The sequence below is a fragment of the Heliangelus exortis genome, chromosome 21 (genome assembly GCF_036169615.1).
Source record: "Heliangelus exortis chromosome 21, bHelExo1.hap1, whole genome shotgun sequence".
Taxonomy (NCBI): Eukaryota; Metazoa; Chordata; class Aves; order Apodiformes; family Trochilidae; genus Heliangelus; species Heliangelus exortis.
Window position 1 is genome coordinate 8,523,071 of NC_092442.1, and position 17,287 is coordinate 8,540,357.

The 17,287-nt window shown below is 38.2% G+C and overlaps 1 protein-coding gene across 3 annotated transcripts in view; it reads left to right on the plus strand.

The window, feature by feature from the left end:
* The window catches only part of BRIP1 (BRCA1 interacting DNA helicase 1), a 98,621-nt gene that overhangs the window by 29,529 nt on the left and 51,805 nt on the right, over positions 1-17,287 (plus strand). For all 3 annotated transcript variants that reach the window (XM_071765031.1, XM_071765034.1, XM_071765033.1), the window contains exons 15-17: positions 5,064-5,223; positions 5,916-6,037; positions 15,204-15,316. In XM_071765031.1, the coding sequence (XP_071621132.1) occupies positions 5,064-5,223; positions 5,916-6,037; positions 15,204-15,316 (395 nt within the window). The remainder of the gene's footprint in view (positions 1-5,063; positions 5,224-5,915; positions 6,038-15,203; positions 15,317-17,287) is intronic.

A 17,287-nucleotide genomic window follows, 5' to 3' on the forward strand; every position in this document is an offset into this window, starting at 1 on the left:
TTCATGAGATGGTATGAAATTCCCCTAGTCTGAATACTAGGAAAATAATACTATTGCAGTTTTGTAGATGTAAAAGTGTATTCTTTTCCAGCTACTAGAGCTTTGGGGGATCTCTTTATTCCATGTTGGAAGTCTCTAATCTACATACCTGTAGAGTTGTGGATTTGTCTAGATTAGAGATAAGATACAGATTGTCTATAAAATAAGATTATGGAGAATCTGCTGTAGGTATTCAGCAGGGAATGGTTGAGGCCAATCTTTTCCATTTGTATGTCTCAAGAAACTTCAGGTTTTACAAAGCATAGCTGGGAATGATCTTAAGATGCATGTGTCTGTGTTGTATTTTAAGAAAACAAAACCTACTGCCATGTAGGAGAGCCTTGAAATTAAAGAGAAAGTGTTTGTATTATGAGATTTTAGCTGCTCCTGAAAGTGATGCCACCTCTTCCTCACTCCATTTCATGGGATTTTGGTGTCTGTAAGGAGAATGTGCATGAAACTTGGTACTTGAGAGGTGATGTAAGAGTACAGGATCACAGCAGCACTGAGTGTCCTCGTGTGTCACTTTGACCTGGGGGGGGATTGGATGATAACCCTTTTACCTCCAAGAAATTGCCCTTTTAGTCTCAAGTCTAACTTAGTCCTCTTGGTTCAACCAAACAGGGTCTGGTGGGGTCAGTCCCATTGCTCAAACTCTGGCTTGGCCATAGATGTGTTTTCTCCTCCTGAAGTTTTGTGCTGACTGTGTGTAGGACTTCTGTTTGACCCTTCAAACACGTTTCCAGCCCACTGGAGACACACTTGGATTTGAAGCAGTGCTTATTCAAAAAGGAAATTCTGGTAGCAAACATATGAAGAGCTCTGTGTAGGAAGAGGCTTTTAGATCAGTGTTAGTCCCTTGGGAATCTCTGACTTTTTGCACTGACAGTGGTGCCAATACTCTGATTTTTATTAAGAAAAACCTAATGGCTCTTTCCTTTCTCCTCCCAGCTACCCTTTATAGCTGAATAACAGTGAAAAGTGGATCTTTGTATCATTAAAAAAACTTTCTTAGAAACAAGAAAAAATACCAGATTTGGAGAAGTGGAGCTTTTAGTGTATGAATGGCAGACTTTGAAGGAGGTTATGAGGTATTTGTGTAAATTTTGTGTGCCCTGAAATACCTTTTCTTCAGTTCCCAACATATAAATGTGTGGGTAAGAAGACAACATATAGTTTTAGAAGTGCATGCAAATATAGAATACCATTGTAATTGATAGTTGTTGTTAATAAATAGTTGCTAAACCAGCTAGTAAAGCCAGAGTTATTTTACTCTGCTGCCAACTGCTTGTTAGGTCATCATCCTTCTCACCCTGGAATGCTCTTGAGCAGCTTCTCATATTTTCAGCTCTTCTGAAAAGGGCTTCATATTTTCAGGTGTTCTATTTTCAGGTCTCCCGGCCTCTTTTTGGTGGAGGGATTATTTCTGTGTTGCTTTTTTCCTCCTCTGGCAAGATGCAATCCATTCAATGTGTGAATCAATGCTAAAATATTCAAGGGATATTTTCTGTAAAGAAAGGAGGCTGTGGGTGCTACAGAACCCTAAACCAGGTATTTGCTACTTCACCAGCACTGTCAGGAGGTAATGAACAGTGCAGAAAAAGTGCATCCCCACCAACTTGATTGCTGCAAGTTAACTTCTCAACTTCATTAAGATGCTGGAAATTACAATGAACTTGCCTTAGGGTAAAATACATTAAACAAATCTTTGGTCTTGCTTCATGACATGGGAAATGCCTAATGCAGTTTTTGGCACCGTATAAAACGAAGCAGCAAATGGAAATGGGCAAAGCTTTTCCTTCATGGCTGAGGAATGGGAGGGTTCTGCCTGGGAATGCAACATAATGGCAAGAAATAGCCAGAAAAAGGTTTTCCCCATTCTCAAGCTTCAGGAGTGCTTCAAAAGCTGCCTAAGGAGAGGGATGCTGACAAAACCAAACAGGGATTCTGAGTACTGAGCCCACAGTTTCTGGGGATCATAGCTTACAGGTGTCATTAAGTTGCAGTAAGGAAAATAATAAAAAAAAAAAAAAGCCACCAAAGTACACATCCTTCAGTGCGTGGGAAGATGACAGCTTCTTTCTAACAAGATTTTCTGCTCTCCTGGAGGAAGACCATTTGTTAATAAACCATTTGAAAATGCATTTTTAAGGGATTTAATAAAATATACACAGGCTGCCTTCCACTGCAGAAACTATTATTCCCTTGGGCAGAAAAAGTGACTGACTGTGGGCATTAATGGTTGCTTCCTGTGATTCCTGGCATTATATCTTGCTCCCATTTGCACTTTTTCAACAAGAAGTGAAATAATTTTTTATGAGAATCCTGCACTTGATTCCCTAGCTCTTACGAGGCATATGTGTGTTCTATATTTTATTTATTTGTATTCAGTCCTGTCTCTGATTCTCATCGATTTAGTCTCCGTGTCTGCAGCATGGGTACTGTGTCTGTGCCTACATTCCTGGGTACCAGGAAAGTTTCCATATCCAGCAGACTCCATTAAATGGAAGAGGTAATAGCTTTTGTGTGAATCAAATGAATAGTTCCAGTCTTGCCAAAAATCTTCATGAATAATTCACCCGTTTCCATCAAAAGCTGTAGATTCTCTGTTCTGATGGTTGCTGTCTATTAAACAAGCAACTTGAACTTAGATGGTCTAACAGATACTTGCCTGGAGGGGCTGGGTAACCCACAAAAGAGAAAAGATGTTTTCTTAAGAATTTGGAGGACGTTTTTCTACTGCCATCTCCCCCACTGTGAATGTATGTTATCCTTCTTTCAAATATGATGAGGGATTAAGTAATTTTTTGCAAGGAATCTTGCCCTTTCTGAGACTGTCAACACACTTTGGTTCTCTGAAAGTAATTTCTCTACAAAGAAAACTTCCTTAGAGGTGTGTTTGTGAAAAATACCAGTTGATTTCTATAGCTGAGGGGATAGAGAAGAAAATTAGGAGCAAGTGACCCTTAGAAGTCAGAGTGTGGATAATTTTATGTATGTTAATGTCAAATTCAGTTGTGCCCTGATCCATTCTGTCTCTGTTCCCCTCCTGGCCTCCCTTTGTCCTGCAGGTGACCAGCAGGCAGTGAATTCAGCCTGGGCTGCTAAGTGAATGCCCAGGCAGGCAGCATTTTCATAGAAGGAAGAGTGAAATCTGGAAAGCTGATAATATTACAGTCCCTGGCAGCTCTAACAGATCCCAAATGGATGGACTTGGAGGCATAATTTGTTTAGATTCTTTTCTTTACCAGAATTATCTTTTCATATCCAAGAACTGAAGCCATCGTGGGTGGCAAGATGGACAGTCATTGCTTGGGCATAATATTACAAGCTTTTATATAAAAAGAGATTACAGGCAGGATGCTGCCAGGAAATGACAGAGCTGGTGGAGAAGGGGACAATAAGTCAGACAGACACATTTAGAAGAGATGATTTATTCTCCAGTAACATCTCTATGTGTATGAAATTCTTCCTATTATTTATCCCTCAGTCTCTCAGTGCTTGCTTGAGAATAGTGTCACCCCAGTATTCCCTGGAGAGAGGCTTGAACACAGCCAGTGAAAATTCAGGAATAACATTGTATTTGTCCCCTCTGAACCTCAAAAGGAACCAAAGCCTTCATGTCAGAGAATAAATTCAGATCTTTACTGCTGAGAGCATGAAATGCTCAAGGGCTCTTGTAAACAGTTTGCAAGTTTTCTGCCTGTCAAGTCAAAGGTGACAACAATTAGTTACCATTAGTTCTACCTCACAATAACACTTAAACTGTGTATTTGGGCATGGAACAGATTAGGTTTGTTCCAAACTATCCACCCAGGATCCTGAGCTGGAGTGCACCAGCAGGGCAGGTGGGTTAAGGTGTGGATCTTGGAGCAAAGAAATGCTGGTTCCAGATGGAGCAGTTCATATGTTCTGGAGAAAAAGACTGAGAAAGGCTTTGGTGAGTGGAGCTGAGGGAAGCTCAGACCAATGAGGAGCCTTTCCTACCAAATCTGGAAATTTAAAATCTCTGCACAGATGAAGCTCAGTAACATAGTAGTGACACACTAGTGATCACTGAGCAGTAAAAGGAAGGAAATAAAGTCTTCTGTCTGTTGAATCAGATCTACTCAGTTCATTCTAAAAGGTGTTGGTTGCTTTGCTTTTGTCTGGAGGGCAGTGCTGTGCACCATCAAACATGTCAGGTGAAGGAGTGGCTTTTTTGCTCCCAGTCTGGATAAAATTCAGTCTAGAACTTGATGAGGAAAGGGCAGGCAGTGACTGCTAACTGCAGAATTACTCCCACCCATCTGACTTCAGCTTCTCTGGTAATAACAGACTTTGCTTTTTGTAACATAATAACAGATTTTCCTTAAGTTCACACTAAATGGGGGAACAAGCTTATTTGCTTGCAAGATTTGAAGATGATTTGGAGTAAAGTGTGGACAGTTCAGAACCTGGTAGATGTAATAAAGCTGAGAGACCATTCCAGAAGCAGAGGAGGCTGTTGGTAAACATAAAATATTGAAATGGTGAAAGTTTAAAGTATGAAGTCATGTTTCAAATTGATTTATTTAGAGTTTGCTTCCAGTCTTACTTATAAATCTTTTCCAGGTTGCTTCCAGTCTTACTTACAAATCTCTTCCAGGCTAATCAGAACACCAGGTGATTTTTAATTTTCTCTGAAAGCTGCTCCTCTTGTTGTTCCCTGCCTATGCAGGGGGGTTGGAACTAGGTGAATTTTAAGGTGCCTTCCAACCTGTCTATGATTCTATGATCTTTAGTGACCATTCTCATAGCTTTAGAGAGTTTTGCTTTGCTAACACAAAAACCTGCACTGTTTCTAATCAGCAAAATTAGTGACCAGCATGTTTAGAACAGATTCCATAGCTTTGAGACAGCAAATGGTAGGGAAACTTTTATTCATAAATCCAGAACCAACAGTATAAATTCACTACAACAAGTGTCACTGCGTGCTTTATTTGAACAATTCAAGGGATTGACCTTTCCTTGCAGCTCTTGTGGATTTTTCTGTTTGTTTTCAGCTGCTGGACAAGCTGAAAGATCGCTGGATGCACACTGGCTTGTGGAGGAACCTGGAGCTGGTTAAAACAGTCATTGCAGAGCCTCAGGGAGGGGCAAAGAGTGACTTTGATGAACTGCTGAAAATATACTACGATGCAATAAAATGTAAAGGAGAAAAAGGTATGTACTGAAGGCATATGAAAGAGTTCATAGACTTTTCAAGCTTTTTCAAAAATATATTCCTCAAGTGCTTAACAATTGCCTGAACAGTGACATTAACCTGAGCTTAATCAGTTCTTCTGATAAATGAGGAAGATTGACTGCTATTTATATTGTTGCATGGGGATGTAGGGAAGTACAGAATGATGAATAATCCTAACAGAGATATTTAAAAGGCAGTGAGCTGCATAAGGATGAGCAGTTGTGTGTGCAGCAGGGTGCAGGGTGGCTCCTCAAAGAATCAGAGTTACAGCACGTTGCATAACTGTGATTTACATTTTATATTACAGCCTCTGTAGGATTTCTCATCAGAAAACTTAAATATTAGAATAGAGATAGCCAAATAATTAATAGCATGATTTTTACAGTGCAAAATTTACAGTTTAAAATTTTGTAGATGCATATATAGCTCTCGGATAATTAAGCACCAGTATATTATGTAGTGCAAAATTATTTTGCTAGTTAAGATTCAAAATCACAATATTTTTGATCACAGTGGAGTGAATCTCATCCCCATGATGAGGAGTTTTATGTTTTTATATCCACTCACCTTTTCCAGACAGAAACACAATGCATTATGTTTTTTTAAAAGATGTTGGTGAAACTTTCTTCTGATGCTGGGAGTGATTTGTGTTTTCCTCTCTGTGTTCCAGATGGAGCACTCCTCATAGCTGTGTGCAGAGGAAAAGTTAGTGAAGGTTTGGATTTCTGTGATGAGAATGCCCGGGCAGTTATCACCATAGGTATTCCCTTTCCAAATGTGAAAGACCTCCAGGTAGGATATCAACACCTAATTCTAACAGTTGTACTTTGTTTAAGACACAAAATATTTTTTCTGACTGTTTACCCTTGGACTCCCTCAATCCCATTTGAAGTCTTTCAGTTACCTTCTGCAGAAGTAAAAGAAGGAACCAGGGTAGTGTGTGTCTTGTGGGCTCCTTTCTGTCATTCCAAATGAAAGTTTATCATGCTAAATGGATTGTAAATTCTTCCCTGACCTTGCTAGTGAAGGCTGTTGCATTGTTAAACTGCTCAGCAACTTCCTAAGTGCTAGGAAAAATTATTTTAAATAAGGCATTGAGTTTGATGAAAGGATTATTTCAGAAAAATGGGTGGAAAGGTGTGAAACAGTAAAACAATGAAGGAATGGGTTTCCCATCCTATATCACTGACTGTAGGATGTCACTTTTCTGATCCCTATTGCCTTCTTTAGGGTAACTGTGTATGACACTTCCCAGTTAAACCAGGAGTGGAATTGGGAAGCTTTCCCAAGGTGATGCTGCTTTATTTGCTTGAAATTTTGAGGTACAAAATTACAACTTCACATAACCTCATCCTGAAGACCCAGGACGTTACTTTTCTGATAATTCAAGCTTCATCTGACTTCAGACAGAAACTTTTAAGTGCCCTCTAAGAGGAGACTTGGAGACTGAAGCTTTCAGCAGGTGGCCACAGTAGCCCCCAGTTGCTTGCAGTGCTGGGTAATCACCCACATCAGTGTTTCCTTCCTTTTGGCTTCAGCAGGACTTGTCTAACTGATGGGTGATGTTCTCATGGAATAGCCACCTCCTAATTGAAGCCAGGCATTCACAAAGGAAAAGAAAGCCAGTGAATATGGAAAAAGTGGGGTTTTTTCTGGGCTTTCTCTCTTCTCACCGAAAAGGAACATTTATTATGGAGTAGCTTGTAAGACCACTTATTTTTTAGTGGTCTGTGTGTGCCACCTAAGGAGTCACCCAGTTGCTGGCATGATTCTTCCCAGTTATCACCACAACACTGCTTTATCTTAAGCTTTGACCTTTTTTTTTTTTTGTTTTAACTACTTTGTGAAGCTAAGAAGCAGAGCGAAGCAGCACAGAATAAATATATCCCAGGAACAGCTGGATTTTGCTATTAGTAATGCCAAATCAAACAAGAAAATCACAGATTTGCACATGAACAGTCTCAGCTTTGGTTTTAGAGATGTTCTGAGCTTAAGTGAGCAACCAAAGAGTTCTTTGTTGTCTGCAGTGTGTGCTTAATTACAGCTTTGCTGGAAAAAACCCCACATCCTATAAGGACTGGTGAGGTTCCATTAGTTGTGGCTGCCTAGTGCCATGTTTCTCAGTGCTTGCATAACTTTCCTGCAGCATTTACTCAGCCACAACAATTTTTGTCCTACTAAAATGTACCAGGCTGTGCTTGAGTGTGGAAACATTTACATTCAAAGAATACTTAGCACTCCTGCTAGGGTTAGAAATGTGTTGGTTTGGAAGCATTTGCCAAAATGATAGTTTGGAAAAACTGGGTCTGTAGTACAGCTGGAACTCTTACAATTTACTCCAAATAATTTCCAGGAAGTCAGTGTTTTTGTGTTCTAAATGAGACAGAATTAAATTGAGAAGAATGTGTTAAGGGTGAATTATTTCATAGGGGGAAATTGTGCATTTGATTTTACCTTGGGTTTGACCAAATATGTCACAGGGTGTCACAACAGTCACAAATGTGTCACAAATATGTCACAGCAGCACATCCCATTCCTGAAAACTAAATTCCAAAAACCAGAATTTTTACATAGCAATAGGTGCTTAGTACATATGAGAAATGAGAAACATGCCAAGATGTTTAATAATTATATTCCTTTAAAATTATATTAATTACATTCCTTTAAAAATAAGAAATGTGTGTAATTAAAAATTCCCTTGGAATCTCCATGAATGATACACTTCTGAGATGAATTTAAATCACAAAAATGTCCTCCACTTCTACATGAAGATACACTTACATATCTGCTTTTTGGGTTCATAAAAGCCCTCTTAAGATTCAATTCCATAACCCCCTACTCCTGCACATAGCTCTTACTTGTGTGAGTAATCCCTTTAATGCTTCCAGGGCTGTGTGTGCACAACCAGAGGAGTTTGTAGAGTTGTACCTTCAGAGACCAATATTTTATGCTGGCAGTTTGATGTTGGCTCATCTCCACTCATTTTACTTGTCTGTGATCAACCTGCTCTCTAAATATATTTTATGATTTGTAACTTGATTCTGAGACCAGTGAACTGTAATATTAGAGAACATAAATAATGTGATGGAAAAGAGGTGTAATCCTATATACATGTTATCTGATGCTACCATACTATTCATTAACTTCTGTTATATTTTGAATTATGGCACTTTGGACCCAGGCACCAATCTCTACTGGGGCAAGTGTTTATGTACAATATCCAATTTTATTTTCTCCATACACTTGTGCTAAATATATGCCACAATTTTTGGTGTTAAATGGCAAGTATTTGGTCTCCTTAAGTAACTGCTTCCTTTTACAAGTTAGGTTACTTTCTGTACAACCTTTAAAGAGCATAATTCAGTTTCTTTTCTGTCTTATTTAAAATTTTTAGGCACATAGTATCTTATGGTCACTCATTTTCACAAAGAGAAGAGTCTGAAGCACTTCATCAGTGTCAGAGAGAAAGAAATTATTAAGGTTATTTGATAGTAAATGATCCTGATTTCAGAAAGAGAGGCCAGAACACTAATTCTGAGTTCCTGAAAATGGTTTCATATTGCTGAAGAATCAGGTTGCTAAAGCAAAATATTTAAAAGAAATGTTACAGCATAGCTTAAAGCTATGGTGCTCTCAATGGTAGGGTTTGGCTCTAGTAAAGCAGGAAAATTTATTTCAGAGCCAAAAATGACTTCTTTGGCTGTGACCAGGATTTCCTTTGCCCACCTCTGGGACCTGAAACTGGAGGCAGGAAAATCTGATTTTGGAGCCAAGTGTGACTTGTTTAGTTCAAGTCATAATTTACTGTTCTTACCTTGGGGACCTGAAAAGAAAGAAACTTGCTCTGAAATGTTGATAATGGGCAACTCTGAAGTGCAAGCATTAAGCTGACTTTCCCAGAGAGCTTTTCTTCACTTCCACCTTTCCAGCTGCTTTTGGTGGGAGTAAAGTGTTCTTCATCATCTCACAGCTGAGAGAACTTTCCCAAAATCTGGAGGAAAATTCAATCAAACCTTTTCACATCAGGAGATGTGCAAGGAAAATAAGCTTGCTAAGGCTGGGATTTCTGTGCTGTGTGGCATTACTCAAAAACTGGAGCTGACTTTGTCATTAATGAAAAGTTTTTCCCATAGCTGCTACAGGGTTTATATGAGAAATAATTTTTCTGTTGTTTCCAGCAACATAATTTGGGAAATGGGAGGGAACACAGCATTTCTATTACAATTTTCTGGCCTATGTGTAATGTATTAATACAGAGAAGTTCCCTTTTCCCTTCTTGAAGGTTCAACAAATTGAGAATTATTTTCTGACTATTTAATTTCTAGTCCTTCTGGCAATTTTTAAGCCCTTATGCTTTTTCCTCAGTGAAAGGATCTTGTGCTAAATAAGTGGTTGCTGAAATAGATTTCTTGCACACTGTTTTCTAGGAGAAGAATTATTTCACATCCAGCAGAAATTGTGGTAATTAAGGAAAAAATATTGATGGCAAAGGTTTGATTTGTGGGAGTTGGAAGTGATTATTTGTGAGTAGCTGTATAATCCTATGGAGTGCAGTATTCCTCTAGCTAAGGAAGGCAACATTTAAGTTCAACTTAACCTGTAAGACTCTGGATGGCATTTCTCTTCTGCTGGTGCAAAGCTGATGTCAATATGTTGGCACAGATCACAGAAATCATCCCTGAATGTATTTGCAAGTTAAGCCTTTGGATAAATAATAGAGCAAACCAAAACGTTTCCTTTACATTTAATATTTTCCCTTTCTGATCCATAAAAAAAATTCCAGAGTGATTTTTCTCGTGTTTATCTTGTCCTTAGCAGGTAGCATTGACCTTTAAGTTTTTACTTGACTGTCAAAGTATGTTGAAAGCTTTAAAAGTGAAGCTATCACCTAGGGGATTTGTAAGGATGACTGACACTTCCCACTTCACCTTAGACACAGTGGCACTGAGCAGATGCAGCAGCCTTGGACCTCAGGGGAAGCTGTTTGATTTTTTTTTTTCACTTCTGCTTCACTGGAAATGGATTGAATTTTCTCTTCAGAGCAGAGTTTTGGTTGCATTAGAATTTAATCAACTCACTTGTTCACAGTCCCTCAAAGCCTACAAGGCTGAGATGAGTAGATGGGCCCGGGGTGAACGTGCTACAAGATTTCTTAATCTGTAAAACCTCCAGGTCTGGGAGGTAGCACATGGTGTGGTTGACAATGCTCAAAATGCTCAGTGGTTACAATGTTGTGTAAATTTCCCATCTCTCTAACACCAGGGCTGAGAGTGAGAATACTGGGGAATTATTTAGTCATTAAAAAAACTTAATGACTTAAAAATAAGAGAAATACAGCTTTGCATAATGTGGTACCACAGGGGTTCTGCCCCAGATGATGGTGCTGGCCAGTTAGTAGGCAGCAGTTTTGGCTTTACTTTCATTTTTGAAGTGTTTGTAGGCATTTTTTTAGGCAGAAAGTGTCACCTGTATTGTTCTCAAGCTAATGGGACTTTGATGCACGAGTTGGTGGCCTTGGTGAGGGGCAGAGTTCAGCATCACTCAGGGATTTGTCTCCTAGAGACCCTTGGGGGATGGAGCTGTGTAACAGCATCTTGGTGATGGTTGAACACTGCAGAATAATGATGATATCCCTAGCTGATTATGTCCTGTTCCCAGCATATATGGGATTTCTGTGCACAGTTTTGGGGTTGTTGTTTTGGTTGTTTGTTTTTTTTTTTAAAAATGCAATATTTATAGGTGGAAGCAGAGGAGAACATTATAATGAAGTGTCTGGTGAGCTGAGTTATATGAGATGGTTAGAATGGCCTTAAATTATTGTCATATACACATCTAGTTTAATGACTTACAGGTAATAAGCATTTGCTTATCTCATCCTGCTTTATGTCTATTAACCCAGCACTTGGAGCAGTTGGAGCATTTGAAGATCATGTCCTGCCATAATATCTTTCTTCCTGTGGGCTAATAAATTGAGACCCTGTTTAGCTACAGCTTTTAGGAGGTTTACTGAGGAGTGAGAGTGTTTGAAGCATATTCTGTGACTCACCCAGGTCTTTACACATACATTATTTAGTCTTAAAGCTCAGACGCTGTTACTGCTTTTGAAGTGAGGGAGGAAAAGTTAAATGCTGCACTGGTTAATGCTGCTTCCATTTAAGGATTTTCAGATGTAAAAGAAAAGAAATGGAGTTTCATGTCTTTTACTTTCCTGCACTCACAGACTTTTATGATTACTTGGCATTCGTCAGGAGGAAAAGTAGATGGCAAGTATGTTCATGAAGAATTTTAATTATTGCTATTTCAGGTGGAAAGGAGACTAACTGGACACATGAGGTTTTTAGGATGGTAGATTTGCTTAAAAACCATTTTTATGTCTTTTGGGGTCGGGGATGGAAGCAGGACCACCTGTTATTTTTTGCTTGCTTGTTTTTAGGAGGTGGGGGATTACTAGATGTTGAACATGAATGTGTCTTTTAAAGTTTTTTTGGGCGATTTGAGCAATGGTCTTTGTTTTCATTACTATTTTTCCACTCATAAAACCAGAGAAACAAGTCAGTGGAATGTCAGAAAACATTATATCCATTTTCTGATTTTTTTTTATTTTGTTTCATGGAGGAGTGTGTTGGGGAGTGAAGGGCCTGGGTTTACACATGTGTGCAGAGATGAACCTCTGGACACACGTGTGCATGTACTGACACAGCTCCAAGCTTATTTGCCTTTTTCCTTTCAGGAGTTGTCTCCTTCTTTAACCTGGGCTGTCACAACACTGCTAAGTGCTGATGTAAAGAGAAAGGTTTAGAGGAGTGCTTTGTTTAAGTGCTGACAATAGTGCCATTGTATTCATGAATTTCTGTCTTGTCTTTAGGTTTCTGGGTAATCTGGTTTGTAATCCCACAGGTTATCAACTGGAGGTCATTTTTAATCTACCAGTGAAAACAGGAGACAGTTGAAGATGTTTGTGAAGTGATGTCTTGTCAAAGAATAGGCCTTGCTTGCTAACTATTAATAACAGCTTGGGGTTTTGGGGTTTTTTTTTGGTTTTCATAAAGCAAATAATAGCACTCAATTTGGATAAGTAAAGCAAAGCATCTAAAAAAATCTCCAAACTTTGCCAGACAAAACAAGGCCAAAAACCGTTTGTTTTGCTGATTTAAATCACACAAAATAAAAAAAGGAATATTGTGGCTTAGCCTGCTCAACCTTCATATAGCAACACTGGCCCTGATAAAGAAGTTCACAGTATTCTGATTTTGGCAGGAAATGCTCCAACTGCACATTCTCCAGGCCTGCTTGGCTTTGTTCTGTGGCTCTAAAGTCCTGGGTTTTGGCTGAGATAAAATGATTCTGGATCAGTGGCTGCTGGACCATCTGCTTGGTTTTACTGAAGTAAATTTTTAAAAAGTAATTAAAAAAAATTTTAAAAAGTAATTTAAAAAGCACAGCAGATTTTATACTTTGTAGGTGCATAACCCACTTTTTGTAACCATGTATCACTTGAATCTTGAATAAGTCTTGGTTTCTTATGTGAACCACAGGTAAATTTATTTGTTTTGCTGTAGTTTATCAAACACTTAAAATCAGTGTCATAAAGGTTGCTCAGTGTTGTCAAAGAAAAACTGGTGTTGCTAATTTTGATTGAAAATAAGCTTGAAAATTCTTTTGATTTACAGCAGAAACAGCCTCAAAATATTTTTCCAGGCCGTTTAAAAAAAAGAGAGAGCTGTTCATGGCACTTATTTTCATTGCTGTTTCTCAGTGAATATTCTGTAGTGAAAGATGTTGAACTAATGAAGCATGCAGAGGAGTGGGTGACAGGTATGATGTGGGTAGACTTCAGTTCATGTGCCTGGGACCATGACCTCCCAGACAGATCAGAGCCTCATCTCTCTGACAGCTACAAGATGGCAGAGCTTGCCACTGGCCTTCTGCTGCTGGAGCTGGAGCTATTTGTCTGTAAAAGATGCCTCGTAGCTAGGAGTATATTTTTAAGGATGAACAGGTAAAAGTAAAAGGCTGTCTTTTGACATTTTAACTAATCCCTTCTAGCCTGTGGTTTACTGCACATTTAGGATATTTGCTAGCAGGAGGGACTGGCTTTTTCACATATGTAACCTGTCATTTTGAATTGGGCGTTGATTTGAGGCTTGAGAATGTAAGAGTTACACAATGAAATAGATTCCCATGGCATTAAAATGACATGCCCTGGCCTTTTACCTTTGCTAGACTTCTAATGAAAACTGAACTCTCAGCAATGCAAGTTGTCATCTCATGCTGGGACATGATTGTTTAAGTGAGAAAACAGAATGTTTATTTTCTCTTAGCCCCCCCCCCCCCCCTTTTTTTTTTTTTTTTCTTTTTTTTTTTCCAAATTACAACAGAAAGCTCAGTAGTAAAGATCCATTACTCTCTTAGACCAAAGGAAAATGTGTTTTTACATAATTTGGGAAGTGGAATGTCATTGCTGATGTGCAGTACAACCAGTACAGATTTGCATAGTGCTGACAAATATTAGAAGGATGTATCAGCAATGTATTTTATTGACAGAGCAATGCAGAGCAGATGATCCAACTGCTTTGTGTTCTCTTTTTTTAGTGATTTTTATGCACATTATTAAAAATGTCATAATTTTTATCAGTGTAAGACACAGAACTAGCTATTTTAATACTGTTTTGAACACTTTGTTAGGAAAGACAGAAACTGTGGTAAAGCTACATGTGTTACAAGTGGCCAAAATCTTCCTGAGAGCAGAAATTCTTCAAAAGAGGAAATTGTTGGAATGCAAAATACAACCAAGAGTATATTGTCATTAATTATATTTTTAAAACTTCAATGAAATTTTGTAACATCCTACCTCATTTCATATGGTGAGGAGCACTCTTTTGTTTCTCCAGGTAGCATTTCCCTTTGTAGGAATTCACAGGAATGCTTAAGTTCCTTTTAGAAGAATGGTTTTAATGTTTATCAAAAGTTCAGAAGGAATCATCTTCTCTTTTGAAAATGACAGAGGAAACCTCACATGCCAGTCAATAAATTCAGAGTGACTGGAACAAATATTAAATCTGTGAAATCAAACTGAATTTACTTCCTGGCTGTAAAGATCGAATTTTTAAATTTGACAGGCAATTGAAAGGGCATAAGTACAGAAACCAAATTTTCTTATCCAAATGCAGCTGGAAAGTTACCTGTCAGAAGAGGTTAGAAGTCTGCTGGTTTCTCTCCTGAAGCGTGTCCTTTCACTTGTCAGTTTAGAAAGGTTAACACTGCACAAAAGAGCAATGGAAAGACCCTTTTTGGTGTAGTTTTGTGGTTGTTTATTTAAAAAAAAATTCAGTCCCCCCACCCCAAGAATAATAAAATATTTTCATATATGTTGGAGCTGTGTATAATGGCTGAATATCAGGATTTTAGGGCTTCAGCTCAGGCTCTGTATGTGCATTTATCCATGATTAGGGAGGGGAGGTACCTTGGCAAGGCCACTCTCTCTCTCAGGTTTGTTCTGAGCTTCTGTAGAAGGGGTTATGTTTGCTTAACCCTCACTTGAGAAAAGTATGGTCTGGTCCCAGCAATAGATTAGGAGGCAGGGACTGTGATAAAGGAAAGGATAAACATCTCCATTTTATCATTTACTCCCAGATGTGCAAATAAAACTGCAGTCTAGTTAGTCCATTTACTCGTATCTGGTTTCTTTTTTTTTTTTTTTTCCCTGTGTGAACAGCTTATCCTTCTCTTCTAGCACAAAAAATTTAGGTAAGTGTGTGGTTGGTGTGTTAATTCCTATAAATTATTGGAATGGGCCACATAAAGAATAACTTGGGAAGGGTAAAAGCTGTAATTGGTTAGTATGCAAAATATAAAGTTGAAAGGCACTTTTCATGTTCACCTATTTAATCCATATTTGTTTGTTTTCCCCTTTTAGAATATTTCCTTTGCATTTCATATTTTATTATTTCTCTCCTAGGTTGAATTAAAGAGGAAGTACAATGACCAGCACAAAAACAAAAGAGGCCTTTTACCAGGGAGTCATTGGTATGAAATTCAAGCTTACAGGGCTCTGAACCAAGCCCTGGGAAGGTGAGAAAAACTGAACATAATTAAAAATGTATTTTTAATTTTAAAAGAATTTTTTTATAGCATCTTTAGGAATTATTTTCTCACTGTTAGCACAAAGAGGATAAATCAGGCCAAAAAACTTACTGCAGAAATCAAATCTTCAGCTGTTGTGTACAGGCAAGTGTCTGCTTTTCAGTCTGTTGTGCAGTTAAGCATTGTTATAATTCAGAGTTTTCATTTTACATTCAAAATCCACTTCTGTTTGCTTGCAGGTTTTATTGCTTTTAGTCCAGACCTACAGAAAGCAAAGCATTTGCAGAGACAAATTGTTGCTGAGCTTATAAACCAAATGAAAATTCTTGGGTCTTTTTGAATGTACTGGTGGTTCACACTCTCAGTGGGCTCAGAACAGTTGTTTGATGTTTAAGCTACAAGTGTTTTTGAAAGGGAGTTTTTTTCTCAGACCTTTGCAAAAGGTCAATTCAATTATCAAGCTCACTGCTCTCTTCCCAGATCTAGAAGAAGTGGCATAGCTTAGGTTTTCAAGTGAAAAAAATTCCCCCAAATTTTATTAACAGGATGGGATTAATTCATCCTTCTTCAACAAAACTTATTATATACCTAGAGAGATATAGGTGTCTGTCATGGATGCCTTACCTCTGTCACAGAGATACAGATTTATAAGTAAGAAGAAAAAATGTCACCTGGAAAACTCTTTATTTGAATTAAACCAAATAAAAATGTGATACTATAAATGAAGGTTTAGAAAGAAAATTGAGATAAAACAGTCTGTGGTAAAATTTTATTATAACTTCCTGGTTTTACAGGTCTCGTTTCTTAGATTCCTCTTTGGAGAGCAAAAGCATCAATTTAAATGATTTTAAATCTAAGAAAAAAGTGGAATGCCAAGAGTAAGAAATTAATTTGAAGTTTTGTCACCGTGAAATAAGTTTTACCTTGTATGAAAATTGCTTATTGTTTAATTTATCATTTGAATGGAATTATGCTAAGTGGAGAAAACCAACTTCCATTCTGCCATCAATGTATGGATTGTGTACAGAGCCCCAAAGCTCTGATGGAACTGAGATTGGATGGCAGCAAATTGCCCATTTTTACACCAGGAGAGAGGAGCAAGTGGGTAGTAAGTTACACAGTAGATAGGGAAGCTTCTTGCTGCCAAGATGCCTGCAGGGAGAGCAGTGAGTAGGAGCAGTGAGTAGGAGCAGGTGAGGCTTCAGTCTGGCACTTTTCTCTTCATTTACTGCTGTTACATTATGTGAAGCAACACAAGTCCATGAAATGAAAGAGCAGCCTTTGGGAATACAGCAGCTGGTGTGTGTGACAGTCACACTGTGAATTCCTTGCACTGCTCCTTTTTTCTAAAAGTGGAGGATGTGTTTCCAGTGGGCAGAGTTCATTTAAGCTGGGAGTTAAAAGAGAATTTATTAAAGCGATGAAAAAAGTTGAAAGGAATCTGTTTTTTAATTGGTAATTTTCCTCTCCTTTCCATGGAGAGACTTCAAACATAAATCATATTTCTTTGGAGAGCCAGCCTTGTCACTCCCATTTTAAGCCCTGACTCTGATGCACTTTTGGTTTTATCTGTCCATTTGTAAACATCTTCAAAAGCTTTCCTCTTCTTATACAATGGGAAGAATAATCTTAAACTGAGTCCTGAAAAGATTCTTTTCCATATTTCATTTCTTATCAGTGCTCTCCCTTTTTTTTCTGTCAGACAGCATAGAAATGCAAATAGTGTTAAAGATAATAACACATGTAAAGTAATTATTAGATTTTTATAGGCTGAGTTATGAATGCAGTGGTGTTGCTCACAGCTTTGATCTGTAGCATTATTTGTTTTCGTACTGAAGAGAGTTAGGAATTATGTGGTTTAGAAACAAGTGCATAGCTAATTAAAAACTGCTTATGTTTGCATCAGTCCCTTTTCTTTTCTAATTGTATATGCACTCTTTTTTTGTTGTTGTTGCTCAC